This window comes from Medicago sativa, chromosome 7 (assembly GCF_051527215.1).
Source record: "Medicago sativa cultivar Bolivia chromosome 7, Bolivia_mono, whole genome shotgun sequence".
Classification (NCBI taxonomy): Eukaryota; Viridiplantae; Streptophyta; class Magnoliopsida; order Fabales; family Fabaceae; genus Medicago; species Medicago sativa.
This window is the reverse complement of record NC_140755.1, coordinates 93,213,103-93,233,719: the sequence shown is the minus strand read 5'-3', so window position 1 is coordinate 93,233,719 and position 20,617 is coordinate 93,213,103. Positions and strand designations below refer to the sequence as shown.

At 31.3% G+C, this 20,617-nt stretch overlaps 2 protein-coding genes across 4 annotated transcripts; one reads left to right on the top strand and one right to left on the bottom strand.

Moving 5' to 3' along the window:
• The first annotated feature begins 9,103 nt into the window (after positions 1–9,103).
• On the top strand, positions 9,104–14,474 carry LOC146910396 (DNAse I-like superfamily protein). 3 transcript variants are annotated; one of them, XM_085723148.1, is made up of 10 exons: positions 9,104–9,334; positions 10,396–10,452; positions 10,551–10,632; positions 10,731–10,802; positions 11,303–11,390; positions 11,570–11,674; positions 12,435–12,705; positions 13,008–13,174; positions 13,288–13,545; positions 13,749–14,474. In XM_085723148.1, exons 2-10 carry the CDS (start codon positions 10,426–10,428, stop codon positions 14,053–14,055), a joined length of 1,377 nt encoding a protein of 458 aa, XP_085579274.1. In that variant the 5' UTR covers positions 9,104–9,334; positions 10,396–10,425; the 3' UTR covers positions 14,056–14,474. The 3 variants fall into 3 exon arrangements, with proteins under 3 accessions (XP_085579274.1, XP_085579271.1, XP_085579273.1); XM_085723145.1 differs by having other exon boundaries at positions 11,300–11,390; XM_085723147.1 differs by having other exon boundaries at positions 9,104–9,846; positions 11,300–11,390.
• Positions 14,475–15,730: 1,256 nt separating this feature from the next.
• LOC146910395 (WAT1-related protein At2g37460-like) lies at positions 15,731–19,435 on the bottom strand. Its single transcript, XM_085723144.1, has 7 exons — positions 19,189–19,435; positions 19,045–19,107; positions 18,842–18,958; positions 18,226–18,466; positions 17,905–18,066; positions 16,385–16,536; positions 15,731–16,204 (listed from the first exon to the last, which is right to left on the bottom strand). The coding sequence occupies exons 1-7, from the start codon at positions 19,383–19,385 to the stop codon at positions 15,997–15,999; spliced, it is 1,140 nt and encodes a 379-aa protein (XP_085579270.1). The 5' UTR covers positions 19,386–19,435; the 3' UTR covers positions 15,731–15,996.
• Between the last annotated feature and the right edge of the window lie 1,182 nt (positions 19,436–20,617).

Below are 20,617 nucleotides of genomic sequence, written 5' to 3'. Positions count from 1 at the left end.
GAGTTGAAGCAATTTTCAACCCCCAAAATAGAAAGTTGCAATCTTCAAGCGTTGAAGCAATTTTGATTTAGTAAATAGAGAGTTGATTCCGAAAAGCTACCACCGTATCTTAATGTATGTGAGAATTGAACCTTGCTTAAATTTTTTTGGCTTTTACATAGAGAGAATTTGATGGAAGATGGAAGGATGGAAGTAGAGGAGGATTAGCCACCCAAAATGCCAAAAGATTGCAGAGGAGGATGAATTACACTTTGAGCAGTTCGTGAACCCAAGAGAAAAGGGAGTGATGTTGTTTGCAGTTCGTGAACCAAGAGAAAAGGAAGAAATAAATATGAAAGTAAACAGGAATTAAGCTTTAGGTTGGGGTTAAAACAGGAATTTTAGTCATTAGAGTTTAGGGAAAATTAGGGCTTCAAAATTGGCATGGGTTAACTTTTATATATAGATAGATAATCAAAATTTTCTACGTTTGTACACCGTCAGCAACCCTATTAATCAAACATAATTTTGTTTCTCAATAACCAAATAGTACAATATACCACCGCAACCAAATTAAATGCCAAACTTTTTTTCTTTGTTTTCCTAAACCACCCACTCCAATCAGTCATGCTGGAAAAAGAAAATCCGCAATTACGGTGTGAGAAGCACCAATGATGCCCAACTGACCATAGATTTTTCTCCAAATTAAACAACACGAGCGATAATTGATGTGATGTGCAAAGGAGTATAAAGATAATTAAGGAAAGAGTTATTTGAACATCTATTTATATGACAATTTTTGATGGTTTTGGTTATGAACAGTAGCGAAAAGACGGACACTCACGTGTCCGTCTTTCGGCTCCTTTTATTGCGTTAACGTTTGAAAATTATGAAGAATGTTTTTTTTATGAAATTTTGTTTTGATTAAAATAAAAAATATAAATGTTTGTTGCTTTCAAGTTATAACAAACCAAATTAACCATGATTATTTATTTCAATGACACCAATAATATAATAAAAAAATATAATCTAAATTCGTTACATCGAAATTTTAAAAAGAAAAGAAAAGAATAGGAGTAGATACACTAAATCCATGATAAACTAATCAAATAAAGTCATTTGAGCTAACCAAACAATTTAAATCAAGTGGTTAATAAGTTTAAGCAAAAGATGAAAAACTTGACAGAATCTAAGTTTAATTTCTGTGTGAAATAATTCTTTGAGAGATCACATTTATCTTACGGTCGAACTTCAAATTAGATCTAAAAATAAGAGAATTGACACAAAAGGAAAAGTCACCTGAAGGAATTATACCAAGTCTATATCATAGCAATATAATTCGCAGGTTAGGTTGAGGTTAACTAAGATAAGCACAACCACAAAAAAGCGTGACAGAAAGTGAGTGAGACAAGTCAATGTACCAACTCCTGGGAGTGGGCAAATGACAGCAAGAGTTTAACTAAAAAAAGCTTCATTGTCATTACTACAAAAGCTCTAGACTCATTACAATCATCGAAAGATTATTCCTGAAAAATCTATGAATAATGAATATGCTAATCTAATAGTACAATATCTTATATTATATGGATGTTATGTTAGACCAGACGCTAGCTTAATTATTGCCCGATTAATCATAACATTCATACCCAATAACTTAGTGGACACGATTTTTATTACATATGCAGCAAACACGCGTTTAAAAAACAACCTTAAGGAAAATTGGTACTAATTATTTGTAAAACGTGATTCGATGGACCTAATAAAGACGTGTTTTATGGTCTAATTTGTTCCATATGTGTTAATTTAATTCAATTTTAGGCGTGCCAACTCAATTCAAGATTAAAATCTATTTTATTCATTTGGATGTATATAATAAGTATAAGTATCAGAATAATTAGTAACCAAAAAAAGAAGACAAGAACAAGCTGGCTCAATTAAAATGTTTGTTGTGCTACATCACATTAATTGAGCTAGGTACTATATAGTATGTAATTCGTTAAAGCAAAATCAGGAATCGCTCTAATCTCCACAAAAACTGTGTACCAGGTTGGTACTAACCTCTAGCTCTCTAAGATTCGTGTCCCACATTTTTGCAAGCCAAATTAGGAAGGTGGTAGAAGTCCCAATCCATGTTTGAATAAAATGGATTGTAGTATTCATTAGTAAGGGTACGGCAGATATGTTAGTGAGAAATTGAGGTCCCATCAATTGAAATTGTGGTTTTGAGAATAAATGCAAGGATATATGTTGGCCAACTTATTTGTATGGTCTTTCTTCATTGGTGAAGGGTCTTGTTTCAAAATGACACACAAGGAATTACACTTGACATAATATAAGAGCTTTGTTATTTATCGCGACAGAACAATCGCGAATGGATCACAAATTTGTTTGTATCTTTAGATCTTCCTTTTACGTATCACATGAGTGATGGATATATATTGAAATCATTGTTGCAGTCCAAGGGTATGTTGTGTCGTGAAGTCATCGGGACAAATTTTTTGTTATCTGTAGCATTTGCCATAATATAATTGGTTGAGGTAAATGATGATCAATAACGGGTACGAAGAAAATTGATGAAATCTCTAATCTCTCTTAAGTACACTATAGTAGAGTAATGATTTATGTCATTGAACTTTGTCTTCTTTTTTCTTTTTCGTTTTTCTTTTATATACTAAGAACATTAACACTAATTGGGGTTCTAATCTATCAGTTTTATCCTTGATTCAATAATTGATTTACAATTATCCATTTGTTACATTGACAATTGTAGCAACCCTTACATTGTGTTTCAACCAACAAATTTCTTAGTGTAGGTCAGTTGTACTAGTTGTGACGCTTTAAAGTCTCTTGCTAACAATTTTCTCATTCGCTAATAAACTAACCAGTCACATTTACATTGGGGATAATGTCTTTCTCTGCTACTATAATTTTTGTGCAATTTTTCAGTCCTTATAAATATGTTAATTTTTCGTTTTAATTGACTGCAAACAATTATTAAATAAATAAACATATTTTTCAAAAGAACTAAATAAATAAACACAGTTCACATTTATTTGTATTTGTCACATCTCTTCTAGATTTTTTTTGGGTGATTAGATATGACGACCCTGCGAAATTTGTTTCATGTTTTAGGTAACAGTCTAAGGGGCAAAAAAAAGTACTCTTAATCTGAAATAATCTGATATATATTGTGTATTTAAGAGTTTATCAATGGACGAATGGTATCCTTACGTATTTAAGATTTTTGCAATGGACGAATGGTATCCTTACATAGTAGATTTTAATTTTCAGACAAATCAGTACTTTAAGAGCCGACGTTCACGGTGGTTTTCACTCTATCGGCACTGATTCGATGGTAGCCCTTTCCTTTTTGGCGGCTTCACTGTATTCGATGGAGCACCTTAATCGAGTCTATAGGTAATCTTTTTCGTGGTCCGACTCTCAATGAAAGCAACAATTATTAAAACTTAAGCCTATGAGGAGAACCTAACCCAAAAGTCTAGTCCATTGAGTGAGAGAGTCTCATGGTTTAAGTACCACGTCAAACACTTTTAGTTACTTGATGTAGAACTTTTAACATTTTATTTTTCAACTGGATCAAATAAAAGTCACTTCATACAGATTTGGGTAAATCAAAACATATCGAAATTGGTTATTTCCATTGATATTGTATTAATTAACCAGCTCTAGGTGTCATATAGTTTTAAGAGAGATAATTCATTTTCATATAAGAGGGATAACTTAACTATATTACTTATTGTCTTCCGATTTTGAGTTAAGATACATTGTCAATCTCTTTTGATTGTTTGATTTTTTACTCGTTTGTCACTATGACTCTTCTAGAATAATTGATCATCTTAGTCCCACATCAACTATAGTTTGATTAGCTAATTAGATGAAAGATGTCACGCTTATACTCAATTTTAAATGTGACCCCTATACTCAATTTTGTTTTTGTTTTGCATTTGACATTAAGCCAATTTAAATGTATGAAAGATCAACTTTTGTTTTATGTGAGCTATGCTGTATATAGAAATCTGCCAACGAAACAAACGAATACACATCATGTAGAACTTTTTTAATGAAACTTAGATGTCGTTATTATATGTTTGGCGGAAATCATGGGAGTCAGCAGCAAGGTAAACATGAATTTTCACGAGACATTCCCTTCCCTTGCGTAAAAAACATAGCGTATCCAAATTCTTATGAAATCGAATTATTTATTTGAATAGGATTAACACATCATAATTAGATTTCAAATCCAATAAAGGGTTTATTATGATAAGACCAGTTTTTCCATTTTGTCTCGTTACTGGCTCGTGATAATAAGAAATTTATCAAAAGTAATCTTATAGAACCGTCCTGGATATTGCAATATGTTAATGTTCCTTTTGATCTTTTTAGTCAAAAGGCATATTTCTTAATGCGTATGTCCACAAAATTTCCATTAAAATCAGGAATGATTAGATAACGTGTCCATTGAAATATAACTTGTCTGCTTAAGATAAACATGTATTTTAAATAGCACTAGGTCGCTTGTTGATCCGGGTGCATATGACAGAAGCAAATTATGTTTAAATATATAAATGCTCATATAGATTGCTTCGAAAAAATAATTGCTCATATAGACTTAAATGGAAATTTTAATTGATGGCTCCAAACTTAAGGTCATACCCGTTTTGGAAAGAGAACTAAATAATTTTAATGGGTGTGAATGAAACTATTGACGTGGTCAAGAAATTTAGGAGAAAGTGTCTTAATATTAAGATGGACTTTGAAAAACTGAATGATTCACTTAGCTAAGTTTTCTTGGATTATATGTTGAAGATATTTAATTTTGATGATAGATGGAGATCTTAGGTCATGGTGTTCGCGTTCTCTAATAGTTTATCGATCATGGTTAATCGGTGTCCAACTGAGAAAGTGAATATCTGGATAGCTCTTAATGAGACCCCCGCTGTCCAATTCCTATTTTTATTACTAGTGTAGGGTTGAGTGGTTTGATGTGTAAGGTTGAGTCTCTTGATAGCTTTAGAGGGTTTCTACTAGCCAACTTAAGTTTTGTGATTTATCATATGTATTATGCAAATGATATCTTGCTCATGTAGAGGAAAACAATGGAAAATTTATGTACCATGAAGACTATATGTCGCTACTTAAGCTCATTTATGGCCTACGAGTTAATTTCTTTGAGATTATGTATTGCTGCGATCAATGCTAAAGGCTCGTTTATTGGGAAGACTGTTTGCTTCTTGAATTGTAAAGAGGGTTTGTGCCTTTTAGGTATCTACGGTTACTTGTCGAGGCTAATTCGCTTAGGGTGGGTACTTGGGAATCTTTGCGCAATAGTAGAATTAGGTCTTAGTGCTATAGGTTTGTTAGCTTAGGCGGAAAGATTGTTTTGCTAAACATGTTAAAAAATATTCCAATTTTTTTGCTAAACATGCCTATCAAGGTTTGGACGCTCATCTCCAACATCCGAAGAGGGTTCCTTCGAGAGGAAAGGGTCAAGGGGATGAAATAAATGAAGATGGTAGTCATAGTTAGTGGGTCTTCCCTTTAGGAGAGGTTTTGGTTGCTAGGTTTAGTAGTCGGTTTTGGTTACTCCCTTGGAGGTTAAAATTAGGCCTCAAATTTTTGTTACCTGAGGTGATGCAATATTTATCTTTTGATCTCTAGGTGGACGTTGAATCAGACTCGTTCTAGGAAATGATGGTTAAGGAGGATGGACGTTGATGTCCTTTCGGCACGACAACCAGGTGGGTGATACTACTTTTGGCATCTCTAGGCCCCCATTTTGATGTGGAAAATTGAGACCATCGTGACGAGGATCGACGTTATAGGATTTGACCTTTAGGAGGTCGGTATTCCTTTGGGAACATTCGTAAGAACCAAGTTGGTTTGTAGTACAATGATAAACAAATCATCTTATTATACATTATGAGAAAGATACACTCAAACAGATTGCCGTTTTCAATCAACACACCATTAGTCTTCATGCGTCTTTATAAAGAATTACTACATCTTCATATCGCTACCTTTGGTTTTACTTTGTCTCATTAAGAGCTATACGACAAATATTCTTGAAGAAAGGAAATATTATGAGAATGTGAATGTATAATGTATGAAGTTGTGGGTCGTACAAATGTACTCTGAACAACCCACATACAACTTACTTTACGAAGGTAGGATTAAATGTGAAAGGAGACGTTAAAGACTATACAAATGTTCATATTTTACTCTCTCTCATTATAAATTGAAGAAATAACTCTTGGATGGAACACTCCAAAATCATAGAAAAATATAACTTTTGTGTTGATCCTTTATGTATTAGGGAATTGACTAGCTATAAGGTTGATAGTAAACTACACCCTTCGGTCGCTATTATAAGCAAAACTTTGCATTTTAGATTCATTCATTAAATGATGTATGTGGTCTATAATAAAGACCATATACATCATTAATTGAATGTATCTAAAATGCAAAGTTTTGCTTATAATAGTGACCGGAGGGTGTAATTATTTTCAAAAGGGGATTTTGTCAAATTGAATTTTGCAAAAATTAAAACCCCATTTATTGTGTTTTTCGGTACATTCGACATCAACTTATGTTTGATCTTGTTTCCTTGATAGATGGTGGTGATCATTTATCAAACAGAACCAATACAATTTTTTTATATTAAAAAAAAAATTATTGACGAGGATAACACACTTTAAATGTAAAAAGGTGAAAAATTACACATTTTGAACCCTAACACATCAAATATTCCACCAGCAATCAACTTGAGTTTTTAATTGGTAACAATCTAGTACTATATTTCTTATGAAAGGAATTAATTAGTATGCTCAATATTTTTTTTTTTTGAATAAGTATGCTTAATATTATGTAAAAGCAAATAATTTAAGAAAAATAAATACACTGAATAGAACACATATTAACAGAGGGAGAGTACATTTGTTTTTAAATGTATTGATACACATTGTCAAAGTTGTGTAAATTGTATATGGCGACTAAAAACTGGTCTTGCTTTCGTGTCAAGCTAGATGGCTCTCATGTCTCTTTCAAACAATGGTGTAATAATCATGTATAAATTGTATGAAATTGTCTCTATTAGGATTTTATTTTCTTTCTTTATTATTATATATGAAATGGAGTATTTCTTATAGTCCCTTTCAATAAAATTTTGTATTAAAAAATTATAACTTTTCGTTTTGTTTAATGATTATCTTAGTTTTCTTTTGTCACTTAGATGGATTAGGTGATATAGGCTTGATCCGTAGAATCTTATGTAACTATTGAGAGCATGCCACAAAGACAGTAAACTACATTGTGAGCATGACACTTTGTCTTAATAGCTCTAAATCTTAACTTGTTCTAAAAAGGGGCGCACACTGAGTCCATTTTAGCCTTGAATCTGAATGATATAGATAGATAGATGGTTAATTAAATATGGATTTTGCATGTAAATGGATTTTTCTTTACATTTTAATTTTAGCCAAACTTTGACCTTGCAAACAAACATGGCACGTGTTGAACCCAAATCTTAGGAAATTCACTTAGCTAGGTGTGAGTGAGATCATCACTAGTTTTACAATACAAACTCTACCTTTCTTTTCTTTTTCTCTTGAAAATATTTTTAGTTACACTGAACTTAAAAGTTTTTTCTTTCCATGTTAAATATATGTGTATATCCTTTCTTTATTCCTGATCCTTCAATTCTATCATGCATTTTTTTCATATACAACATTAGTTTACATTTATTTTATATATACATTTAATGATATATATGTTGACAAATCAATTAATAAATATGACAACTTATGTGTTTTCATATTCATTAACTGACATGACAACATACATCATTGATTACATGTGTAAAATATGATTGAACACTGACCATATACTAGTTAAATTCTTTTAAAATTAAAGAAAGTCTCGTTGGCATATATAATGAACGGAAGGGTACGTAAGAGAAATAATCAATTTAAACATAATATAATCTAAACTTAAATGTTTTGTACCAAACGAGTAATATTTTAAAATTCGAATATAATGTACATAGTAATTAGAATCGATTTTACATAATTTCAAATTATTAATTGACCAACATGTGAAGGGACTAAACAAAAATAAAAACATGTGTACATATTAATCTTATATTAACCATAAGTTTTTTGAAAGATATATATAAATGAAAAATATTTACCACTTAAAATTAAAAAAATTCCATAAAAAATGTATGATTATCAACTCAAAAAGATTTGTTAATTAAAAAAAATTCCATAAAAAATTGTATGATTATCAAGTCAAAAAGATTTGTTAATTTAAAAAAATTCCATAAAAAATTGTATGATTATCAAGTCAAAATGATTTGTTAATTAAAAAAATCCCATAAAAAAATGTATGATTATCAAGTCAAAAAGATTTGTTAAAAAAATCTCAATTGAATTCATATATCACAATTATCATTTTAAAGATAAAAAGTACTTTGAAATAAATTAAAATATTTAACATAAATATATTAATTTTTTTAAAGATAAATATATTAATTAAAAATGTTTATAAATAGTTTATAAAATAGTAAACATACATATATTTTTATGTGGTTTTCTATTTATCAATCACTTCAAATATTACTTTAATTTTAATCTATTAACTTTTTTTGACCCAAATTAACGGTAGAGAGAATTGAATATAATACCTTAAAAAAGAATACACTTATAGATCCCAAGTCAATACCACCAAACTAACCCAAATAGGTTTTTTAACAGTCAATTATAAGATAGCTTATAGCTTATAGCTTAATTTTTCTCACATTTCCCATCCTTCTATTAAAAGTTATAATCTCTCCCTCCCCTTACTACCTTACCTTCACGAAACCAAAAGACTTGTAGATGCCAACTAGGCTTTGCACGAAAGGTGTACGGCCAAGATTTGATGTTACAATTTTTTGACCCAAAAGTGCCAGAACAGCACTTATAAAGTGGTTTTCTCCCTCTAAAAAACGATATTATAATTAGAGATCTTATTTGAAAGTTACATTAATGTTTTAAATTGTTTTACGTACGTAGTATAATCCTACACTCCTATATAAAAGAAAATTAAGTTATGAGCACCATCCCCTATTCTCAAATCTAAGATCCCATATAACCTTTTTCCTTTCCCAAGGAACTCAAAATCTCTCCACTTTTCAATCTCAAACACTATACCCTTATCCTTTCATCTCTGTTCCCTTCTTCCATTACAAAAATTCATTGAAGCTTGGTTAAGAAATAGCTTTGTCTTTTCACCATCATTCTATTTCTCTCATTAAACTCAAACCTTTACGTTACGCCCACGTTCTTGGTTAATATTTGTAAGTAATTTTTTTCCTCCACTTATATATTTGGTGCTATAGATATTTTACTCATCCATTTTCATTCAAAAAAACACTAATAGTAGTAGTAGTTTTCTCTTGCTTCTCAAAAAACCGTCACGCAGGGGCGGATCTCTTCAGAGACCCCCAGGTGCCACTGCACCCCCCAGCTTTTATATAAATTTCATATTATGCATAACATTACACTAAAGCATTGTCGTCGCAGCGGTTATGTGGTCCCCCCAGTTACTTAAAGGTCGCGTGTTCGATCCCCTGGCACCTTGCTTTTTGTAATTCTAAGCCACACTAGTTTACAATGATTTATATTTTCTGAAACTGTTTAATATATATTCTTCAAATATTTGGCACCCCCGGAAAAAAATTTCAAGATCCGCCACTGCCGTCACGCATGACTCTCTTATAGCAATGCTGTTGACCCACGTTTTAATAACTTCCTATCTGCGGTTTATTCACTTATATAGCTACTCTCATATTTTTGCTTTGCTAAATTGGTAAGTACAGTATATTTCTTTGTAGCATATGAGCATAGTCATAAAAAAGTTGCACCTTTTTCAATATTTGTTTCAAAGAAACTCAATCTTTTTGTGATTCTCTCTAATCATTCATTCTACATATATACTAGTATATGGTTTTGTTAATCTGTAAAGCACAAAACCTTGAAGAAAACGGTGAACTTTTTCTATATATATTATCTATTCTATCTTAAATATTAGTATATGATTTTTTTTGGACACAAAAGCTGTCCCCGTTCTCCCTGCAACTAGTTCTTTTATATTTCCGTTGAGAATCGCTTATAATATCAAACATTAACAAAATCTTAACGTACAAGAAAAATAAATGTCTAGATCCTTTTAATATATACTTTTATTTTTTCCATTTATAACTTGCTTCCATAAATAAAAAATTTACTCATATTGAATTATTTAATTTAATGATTTCCATATTAGATTTTGATGAATTTGCTATTAAAATAGTTGGCATCTGCACATCCATATAGATATTTCTGATCATTCAATTGATATATTATTTGTTTATATCAGTTTCTAATCGATCTTGAAAGTGGAGGAGCAATGAAAATAGAGTCAAAAAAATCCAAGGTATGCACATTCTCTTGCTGTCTTAATCTATTGCTATACTAATAATAATGCACTTTTTCATATAAAAACTATTTTTTCATTTTAATTTTGTGCTGCAGTCATGGCCGAAATTAGCTGTGAAGAATTGGCTTAATACAAAGAACAGTTCTGAAAAGTTTACCTCAGATTATTCTGTTACAGGTGAAACTCAATTATTTTAATTAAGATTGTGATTGGTTTTCATCATTGAGTTTGGTTTCATTTCATGTTTTTGTTTAATCTTTGTGGGACTCACTCAGGGTCTGCGACAGAAACAAGAAAGAGCTGCTCAGACCAAGATAGCTACATCCTCGTACCAGATAAATTTTCTGGTAATTTGCCCAACACTTTGTTTTATGATTTGAAATATCATCTATTTTTTTTAATGAATAGTGAATCCTTAATTTCGGCTATGCTTGGATCTAGTGTTTTGGTTTCGGAGTAATTATTTTTTTGGAAGAAATATTGGCATGCAAATTTTAGAGTGCTAAGCTTGTATTTGGTGCTTTTGTCCCAAAAAATAAAAAGTTTGTAATTGGTATATATTTGCGATTTTATAAAATTTAACGAATAACTTGATACATATAATATTTCAATCACACACATTTATTTTAAAAAATATTCCATAGTATTTTTTGTTCTAAAGAGTTTAGTAATAAAATTCATATATTAGAATCAAAGATTGGAATACCATTTTTTGTTTAATAGTAGCATTTTTCAATTATGTTTTTTTTTGTTGTGATAAGATCAATTATGTTTTTTAGTTACTGTAATTTTTTTCTTTTGGGTTGCTATCTAAGTAATTAATATTTGGTCCTTGTTTTCAAAGAAGGGTGGTTGAAGCATTCTACAAATGGCGTGAAACGTTCGGTGCATGGAGAGATAAAACCTTCATTCATCACTAATCCTCTCAACCTTAGGTAAATGCTCCCATCATACCTATTTTTTGAAGTAACATGTGGCTGTCCTAAAATTTAAGTTAATAATATGTGCCTAGCTTATTTTAGCTAAACATTTCTGAAGTATTATTATTTTATTTTATTTTTAGCAAGAGGTATTATTATTGACTTCTGAAAAAATTGAATTAACTCTTATGTAGGATGTTTGTGGGGACGTGGAATGTAGGGGGAAAGTCACCAAATGAAAATTTGGACTTGAAAAATTGGCTGATATCTACTTCGCCAGCTGACATATATGTTATTGGGTATATTTTTATTTTAACTATTTCTTTTTACTTAATCTTATCATCTATGTCTCCTATTTGGCTATCTACCACTTTGTCTGTAGTATTTTATTTATTTTTCATTTCCACTTAGTCCACCTATTACCTTTTATATATGGATCAATTAAATTTCGTTAAATATTCTTAGGAGCACAAGTTTACTCAACATCTGTCTTGATGATTATGGCTTATCTACGACGGCTATACTGTTACAGCCACCATTTGAATATAAATAGGTGTATTTAGATCTTGCACCTTGATTTCAATGATTATTTAATTATTATAATGTGCAAATACTTTATGCAATTTTGGTGTGTTTAAATTGCTTCATCTGTTTTAAAATGATTGTCACATATAATACATCGCATAATATTATATTAACATATGTGTTCGATCACATAAATATGATTTTTGTCCCGAGCTTGATAACACAAGTTTATGACCTAAGTAAGAGCATTAAGATATTTGAAGGTCCTTTAACATGTGCAAAAAAATTATGATTTTTGTGTACACATAAACATGTTTTAATCGGTAATAATGTTATTATGTGATAAGAATAAGATCATAAAATATGATTTGATGTATATTTAAAGTTTATCTGTAGTAAAACTATACAGTTACCAACTTCTTATTTTTATATGATTCAACTTATCCAAATTAGAGTACTTTTTGACTTTGGAGGTTAAAAAAAAAAAAAGACAAATCTAATTTATGTTGTATTGGCTTGTCTTTGATCTCTTAGGTTCCAAGAAATTGTACCACTAAATGCTGGGAACGTGCTTGGGTCTGAGAACAGTGGCCCCGCAGCAAAGTGGCTAGCCCTTATTCATCAAGCCCTAAACACAACAAACAATGAAATCCCAAATCAAAAGCAACGCTTTAGCCTGGTAGCAAACAAGCAAATGGTTGGTATTTTCTTGTGCGTGTGGGTACGCGCCGATTATCGAAACCATGTTAGTCAATTGAAAGTGTCTCGGGTTGGCACCGGCATCATGGGCTACCTTGGAAATAAGGTTCGTTATAAGTCAGACGTTTTGGTGATTATGATTGATTGACAATATAACAAAAAATTGTGTTGATAGTATATAGGTAAAAAATTAAATCCATATCATATAATATATGTGGTTTGATATGTGCATGTCCTATACTATTGTATATGGGGGGCTATAAAATGGTTCTAATTAATTAGCTATTGCTTCAGATTTTGCTATGGAAATGTGACATTTCAAGATGAAGTAGGACTATGTACTGGCTACAGTGGTATGATTATGATTCATTGCTTACATTTTTGTAAATTTGTGTTGTATGCTAACAGGGTTCGATATCTATTAGCATGAGATTGTACCAAACCACATTCTGCTTCGTTTGCACTCACTTGGCCTCTGGAGAGAAATGTGGTGACGAGTTGCGTCGAAACTTGGACATCGCGGAAATCATCAAGAGAACTAAATTTTCTCACTCCCTTGGCATACTAGAACATGAGTATGTCCTATGAATAATGATTCCAAATTTCTAATTATTTAATATTTACACACTCTTTATTACTATAAATCAATGGTACTAATTTGTTCTTTGTTAATTTGGTACATGTGCAGTAACATTATTTGGTTGGGGGATTTGAATTATCGACTTGCCGCTGGTTACGATGAAATTCATGAGCTACTAAAAAACAATAACTTGAAGGCTTTACTAGAAAAAGATCAGCTAAGGATGGAGCAGAATGCTGGTCGAATATTTGAAGGTTGGAACGAAGGAAGCATATACTTTGCTCCTACTTACAAATACTTGATGAATTCTGACCAATATGTTGCTCAAACTTGCAAATCAAAGGAAAAACGACGCACTCCTGCTTGGTATGATTTTTATAATTCAATTCACATTAATTAATTAATGTAATGTCATACCATTGCGAATATTCACATTATGAAAACTATTAATGTGACACTTAATATGTGACGGAAAAAGTATATAGAATTTGTAAAATTTGATAATATCTTTTAATTAATGTTTCTTGGTTGTTGAATTCATGTATAAAATGTTGGTTGAAATGAAACAGGTGTGATAGAATTCTATGGAAAGGAGAAGGACTAAATCAGAAAATGTACGTTAGAGGAGAGTCAAAATTCTCTGACCATAGGCCAGTGTATTCTCTATTCACAGCACAAGTGAACATGACAAACAAGAATCTCACTCGTTCTGCTTCTACCACTATCCCAAGATCTTGTCCCTTAAAACCATTCACAAATTCTGCTACATTGCCATCTACTTGTTGTGCTGCAGCTAAAGTACAAGCTGAAGAACAACTCGTGTTACTAGCAACAAGGACACAAAGTTGCATTGACTCCGTTTCAAGATTCTTGTAGTAGTGCAGTTTTCATGTTGCTGCTGTGTGATTGGATGGTTACAGAATTAGAGACAGTGATTTTTGAAGAATATGTGGAATAAACAAATAATATAGTAATTCGTTATCCATCTTTTTTTGGTCATAATGGATTGATTGATGATCTATGTGGGAATGGGAGGGACAGAATCTGTGGTTCCCTCACCATGTTTCACACTACAGTTCTGGTAATTTGATAGCTGTCAATATGCCTCAGGGCGCAACAGATTTTGAGGTTTTAAGAAAAATGCTGATTTTTAATGTTTTTAAATTTTTAAATAGTAGTAACTGCAAGAATTATTATTAATTACTATAGACATGTTTTTTATTATTATTATTATTATTATCCAACTTGTAGTTGTATTGGTATCAACTTGTATAGATATATGTTTATTACTATTATATCCAACTTGTATTTTTTTTTTTTTTTTGAGAGGTCCAACTTGTATTGTTACTTACTTGTATTAGCAATATATGGAAGTTTAATACTATAAACTTAGAATTTGTTGAGAAAAAGTGTTTTGTCGGGAGAGCTGTCAAGCTGTCTTCACCTTAAATCAATCATACAAATAGAATTTGACACCATATATTTATCCAAACATTAAGGAATTAAGTACGTTGATCATCTCACTTATGTTGTTCAACATTCATTTTCCATTCAGTATAAGAGTTTTAACTCACCAAAATTCTACTCAATCAACATAACTTGTTCATCCTTGATATTTGTGAATCAACCATAAAAATCAAAGCTACAATGTCGGAATGAGGCAGCGAAGCTCTCTGAACGTTTGACCTCAAGGTGGAACGCCAAATCGCAGTGTCAGTCATGGCGTTGGTGAATCGAATGATGGAGCCTAGGCTGGTCTTTACAAAAAAGAAGAGAGGGATTATCCAAAACACGATAAGATTAAGAGTATTTGAGCACAATTACAATATTATCATAGTTTGAGCTAGAGGAAATAAGGGGATAATGATCTAAACCTTCGTGCGACAAAGAACATTGTATCTCCAACAAAAATCTTAAGACATTAAGCTCATTTTTAGTTAGTATAGACTAACCATTCATAATTGAATCCAACATACAAGTCTTTCAAGAGGATCAATGCACAGGTGAGATTGAAGTTCATTAAGAAACAAAAATATGATATAGAATGGTGAATAGTATTAGTGTTAAAATGCAACAATTGTGCAAGGTACAAAGTGATTGACGGGTAAATAAAGACATCTTGAAAATGATGTGGCAGCTGTTGAGATGAAATGCCATATCACTAGGACAATTGGCGATTGGTGTATCAGTACAAATTTTTTTATATTTGTGCTTTTATGCTGAATCGCTAATTTAGTTAATATTCTGTTGCATTTAAATATTATGTATTAGATTTAATTAGTTGGATTTCCGTAACAAACAATGTGTATAGAATGAGGAGGCCAAAATAATATTCAACAAATTTTTCTTTCATTTTTAGTTGTTGATCTCTATTTAAATTAATCTATTAATCTATGAGGGGTACTGAATTATGTTCCCTATTAGGTAGAAAATTATATCCGAAATTGTTTCCTAGTACTATTATTTGAGGCCATTTACTATTTTTGTTAGGTTGAATTGAAAACTAAATTTTATATTACATATATTGGATACACTTGTGAATTCGATGGCGTCATTTAAAGTTAACTCATAATAATATAGTAATATGGGAGTTGGTTGGAATACATGTATCTCCAACCTTTGGATCATTAGTATTTTAAATGATGTTTTTGTTGTCTAATTGACAAATCATATAGTTACATATAAAAAACCTCGACTATTATATTCATAATCAAAAGATTAAATAACCAAAAACAAAGACCTATATATAATTGTTGTTGATGTTAAATGGAGCCATTTGGACTATTGATTGAATCAAAGTGGGAAGTTTTAATTTCCTCACACTTGTTCATCTCGAGTTATTGCACCAAAGTTGCTGCTAGTGATGACCTCATGGCTATGAAATTTCTCTTTGTCGTTGCTCTCTGTAGTTTGCTTAGCTGGTAATATTTCATCTTTAATAATTGGACTTGGTGTGTCATAATCTTTGCTTTTACCCCATACCACTAAATATAGTCCTAAAATAATCACAATGGCGCCAATCACCCTGAAAATTTAATCAAAATCATTGTTAGTTTACGAATTTAATTTATATACACCGTCAATAAAAACTTTTTACTGCCAATCAATCCTATCCTAATAAGTATAAAACTTTATGAGTGAGTACTTATAATTCAGTTATGTGTTTTGTTTTGGGACTTATTTATTTTCATGATTAATGAATTACCTTCCAAGGTAAATTTTCTCGGCCAAAATGAAAGGACTCATGATAGCGACGATGACCATGCAAAGGGGATTGAAAGTTGTTACAAATACTGGACCTCTATATCTCATCACCACTCCTTGGATGTAATAGGCCATTCCTGAACAAACTATACCCTGCATGTGAACAATTAAAGATAATAGTTATTATTTGAATTTTTTCTGTCAAAGATAGATAATCACATTATGTTGCAGTTACTGTATGATTTATTAATGGCAATGTTGATCAAGCAGTCTATTAATACGTTTTCTATTATAAACCTGAAACCTTATGAAGCACGAACATATAACACTTCTGTTTCCATGAGGTTTTGTCCAAGTGTTGGAAGCATTTCCGACACTGAGAGTCATATGAGTTATTTTGGACAATTATGGTCAAGTGTCCTGTTAAAAGATTGTTTCATTGATTCTAGACTTGTGGTAGGCATATTGGAATGGATTGGACACTGAGATCACACTTGTGAAGTTGACACAAGACAGAACAGACACGGCTCAATAAACATTTTCAGTTTGTTTATTAGTAACTTTTGACAAAGATAGCTTTAGATATTTGTCTGTAATCATTACTGTATGGATACTTATATTAATTTCTGTAGTTAAAACCTGGCCATATTATGTGTATATTCAATGTATGCACATGTCTGTTACGTAGAAGAATAAGTGTGTAAAACACAAAAAACAAAAAAAAAAGGATAATAAATGTCTTTGCAAGTCTATTCAATTCAGATGTTGGTTGTTGGATTAATCCAACAAATGAAATCTAGTATCACTCATTTGTTAAATTAATTCAATGAGTAACAATTGAACCAAAGAAAACAAGGTAAAAACGTATGATATAAACGGTATATTGATGCATCAAGTGATGATACAAAAGGACCGTTAATCTTCACCGTATGATACCCTCAATTATTACACTAATCAGGTACCTCTCGTCAAAATTTAGGTTACGTAAACATATTTTTCCTAGAACCAGATGTTAAAAAAAAAAAAAAATTGTCAAATTAGGTCGTCCGGGCATGACTTGGCCCAACAAGCCAATTTGAAAATGAAGATTTTTTTTAAGAAAAAATGGAGATGGTGTGTCCGTTTCTATTAGTGCTCAATGAATGTGCTTGTAATTTTATTATTAGGGTTTCGTTAACTTGTGTCTCAAGCTACGTGTTAAAAAATCTAAATGTAAATTTTTTGTATTCAAAACAACAACTTTTAAACTTTCAAAAAATTAAATACGTGACCTTTTCAAAACAACAACTTTTAAATATGTGACCTTTAAAAAAATATTTTTATATTAGATTATTTAACATGTCTCATAAAAACACATATTAGCGTTTCTCTTTTTATTATGTAGCCTTCAAAACTTGCTTCCACCAGGTTTTGGGTGTTAGTGTGGGCTTTAACTTTTAATGACTTAATTAAATACTCTTAAACTTTATCAGTGGTAGATGTATTGATCAAAAGGTGGTGATTGTGTTCGCAATAACTTACACTATAAACCGCAGCCAAGAGTTTTGTATCCCAACTCAAAGACCAAACAGAAGGTTCACCCCTTTCCATAATCAAAGCTACTATGCCACCTTCAACTGTTCCCAATAAGCATATCCATGCTGTAAGTGAAAGCTCGGCAGGATAGGTTTCAAGTGTAACAGCCTATACAAATAAATTAACAGATTAAACTGTATTAGGGAATAGAAATGCCTATACAAATAAATTAACAGATTAAACTGTATTAGGGAATAGAAATGCACAAAATTGAAAGAAAGAAAAAGAAAAAAAAAATTAGATTATTTTATATAGATAAATACTCACTTGGAGAATTGTGAAGCAAGCACAACTAAAACAGCCAATTGTGATCATAATTGATCCCTTCACTGCATGTTGTAGATTTACCCCACCATTATGTTGGATTTGAGCACTGTTTTCATGTATTCCAAATAAATTAAGTATTGGGCCTTTTATCAATGTCATAACCATGGCACCTGCAACAGTGGCTATTGTCCCAACAATCTTTGCTTGACTATGTACACTTTTCATTTTTATCTTCTCAATTCTGGACACAATAAGCAATTAGTTAAATTACTAAATGTACTGAAAAATAGCAAATATTTCTCGCAACTAAAAATAATAATGAATTACCAATAGAGATTAGAGACGGAAAAGAATGATATTCGTCTCTAATTTTACCGAAAAGGATTATAGATATTCTTTTGTCTCTAATTTTTAATGGTAAAATTTAACTTTCTGACTTATTCATTTAAATTTAACAGTTTTCAAGGCGTAGCCTAGCTCAAGTGGTTGAGCTAGAACGTCCGAAAGAGTTTGAGAAAAAGATTCGAGGTTCAAATCGTGACTACTAACCTAACATACTAAAAACTAATATTTGCATATAAAAATCCAATATTTTAAGTGGAAATGGAAATGTTACTTGAGAATACAAGCCACGACGAAGGTAATAGCAGGAAGGACATTGAACATGGCAACTGCAAAAGTAGCTGTTGTATACTTCATTCCCAAGAAATATAAATTTTGATCAATAACAGGCCTGTGACAAGAAATTAAATAATATCAGAATCAAGGTAAGCTTTTGCCATGGAATTGAACAGTATGTTTAACCATGCAGAGAATTACTCTAGCACACTGAGAGCCACTAGCTTCAAAAAGATTGACAATGTCATCTTTGGTCTTACTTTCCTGTTAAAAAAAAATGTAGCATATCAATTACTTCAATTCAAATTCATGTATACACAAACAAGAGGAGAATGTAAACAATACTTTTCTAAGATCACTGCAAAAGGAACGATGACGACGAAGGCAACGGCGTGGCGATAAACGACTAGTACATAATTGCTCATTCCTTTGTTCAGTGCAGACTTGGACAGAATATCCATACCAGCATATCCAAATTGCAAGAACACTACAGCTATGAATGGTTTCCAATTGTGGAAACTTTTTTGGTTACAAAATGCCATCTTGTGTTTCAGCCCAAAATTACTTAGCCACTTTCTTGTGCCACAAGAATGAAATAGCAGGATGAAGCCTTGTGTTTATATATTATGTTAATGCATAGGGAAAAAAACAGCATTATACTATATCTATACATAGAGTAGATAGCTCTACTCCTTCACGTAACCAAGTGGGATGTCACATAAATCAATAGACACCGTCCTCAAAAAAAATTAAAAAGTCAGTGTCACACTTTCAATTATTAGTATCTTTTGCTTATAGTTGAATGTTACTCATCATGGAATAGCTTTTATCATTATGTTCACTTGTTTTCTTATTTTTATTATTTGACAAATTTATGCGTATACTATATGGGAAGATTTTATATTGGAAAAGTTGTCTCTAGTAATTATTTCTCATCAAAGATGATAAAAAGCAATGCTCCAATATATGATTTCAAATGTAGTGCAATTTCATGATTGAGCTAATGATCATGATTCATGTGACAATATCAACTTGTATAATATCAACATATTAGAATAGCAAATATCCTTTTGATTTATTTGTGTATTTTCTTTAAAATAAAATTAGGGTAGAGGCTGTAATATTCAAAAAAGATACATGAGGATAAAAAGGGTTGTGAATTATTTAGGTGAATCATTGAATTCAATCTACTGAATCAATAGTCGAGGGTGACATATGAAAGATGATTAGAACAAGCACAAGCATAATAATCATATCTCCCCTGTTATTAGTTTGGCTTTCTACATTATTAATAAGTTAAAAGGTTTGGTCCAAGGTCAATAATCAAATATTAAAGTGTGTGTTAAGCACTTAGGTTAGGTCCACTTCGTAGCTAGTGACTCTGAACCTTTTTAAGCGCTTTGTTTCGTTGTGCTTTTCATTTGTGCAGCCACTAAGACATCAATTGGGTATTCCACCTCCATACTTGGTTTCTTTTCTGTGCTCATTCTAAGCACATTTTAGATTTAAGTGCGTATACGTCCCCCCTTATTATTGTTTAGAAACAATACTTTGTTTGTGTGCTTTGTTTGATCCTAGACCAGTGTATATGAAAAAACATATGTTGTAAGAGGTCAACCTCTTGAATGGATCTCAATTATTTAGAGTTATTAGTCTTCAGAGTTGTAATTGGGGATACTTTAGTTTGTTAGAAAATACACATGATACTCAAAAGGCTAACCTATACATACATTAGAAGAAGAAAAAAAAAAACCTATGCATTAGAAAGAAATAA

What these genes read in the sequence shown, in the direction of transcription:
- LOC146910396 (XM_085723145.1), top strand. Translation starts at nt 10,426, where the DNA reads ATGAAAATAGAGTCAAAAAAATCCAAG. An exon ending in CTCAGATTATTCTGTTACAG is followed by an intron (nt 10,633 to 10,730) that starts GTGAAACTCAAT and finishes GGACTCACTCAG; the next exon opens with GGTCTGCGACAGAAACAAGA. An exon ending in AAACGACGCACTCCTGCTTG is followed by an intron (nt 13,546 to 13,748) that starts GTATGATTTTTA and finishes GAAATGAAACAG; the next exon opens with GTGTGATAGAATTCTATGGA.
- LOC146910395 (XM_085723144.1), bottom strand. Translation starts at nt 19,385, where the DNA reads ATGGCATTTTGTAACCAAAAAAGTTTCCACAATTGGAAACCATTCATA. An exon ending in TCTTGGCTGCGGTTTATAGT is followed by an intron (nt 16,537 to 17,904) that starts GTAAGTTATTGC and finishes GTTCACATGCAG; the next exon opens with GGTATAGTTTGTTCAGGAAT. An exon ending in GAGAAAATTTACCTTGGAAG is followed by an intron (nt 16,205 to 16,384) that starts GTAATTCATTAA and finishes TTAAATTTTCAG; the next exon opens with GGTGATTGGCGCCATTGTGA.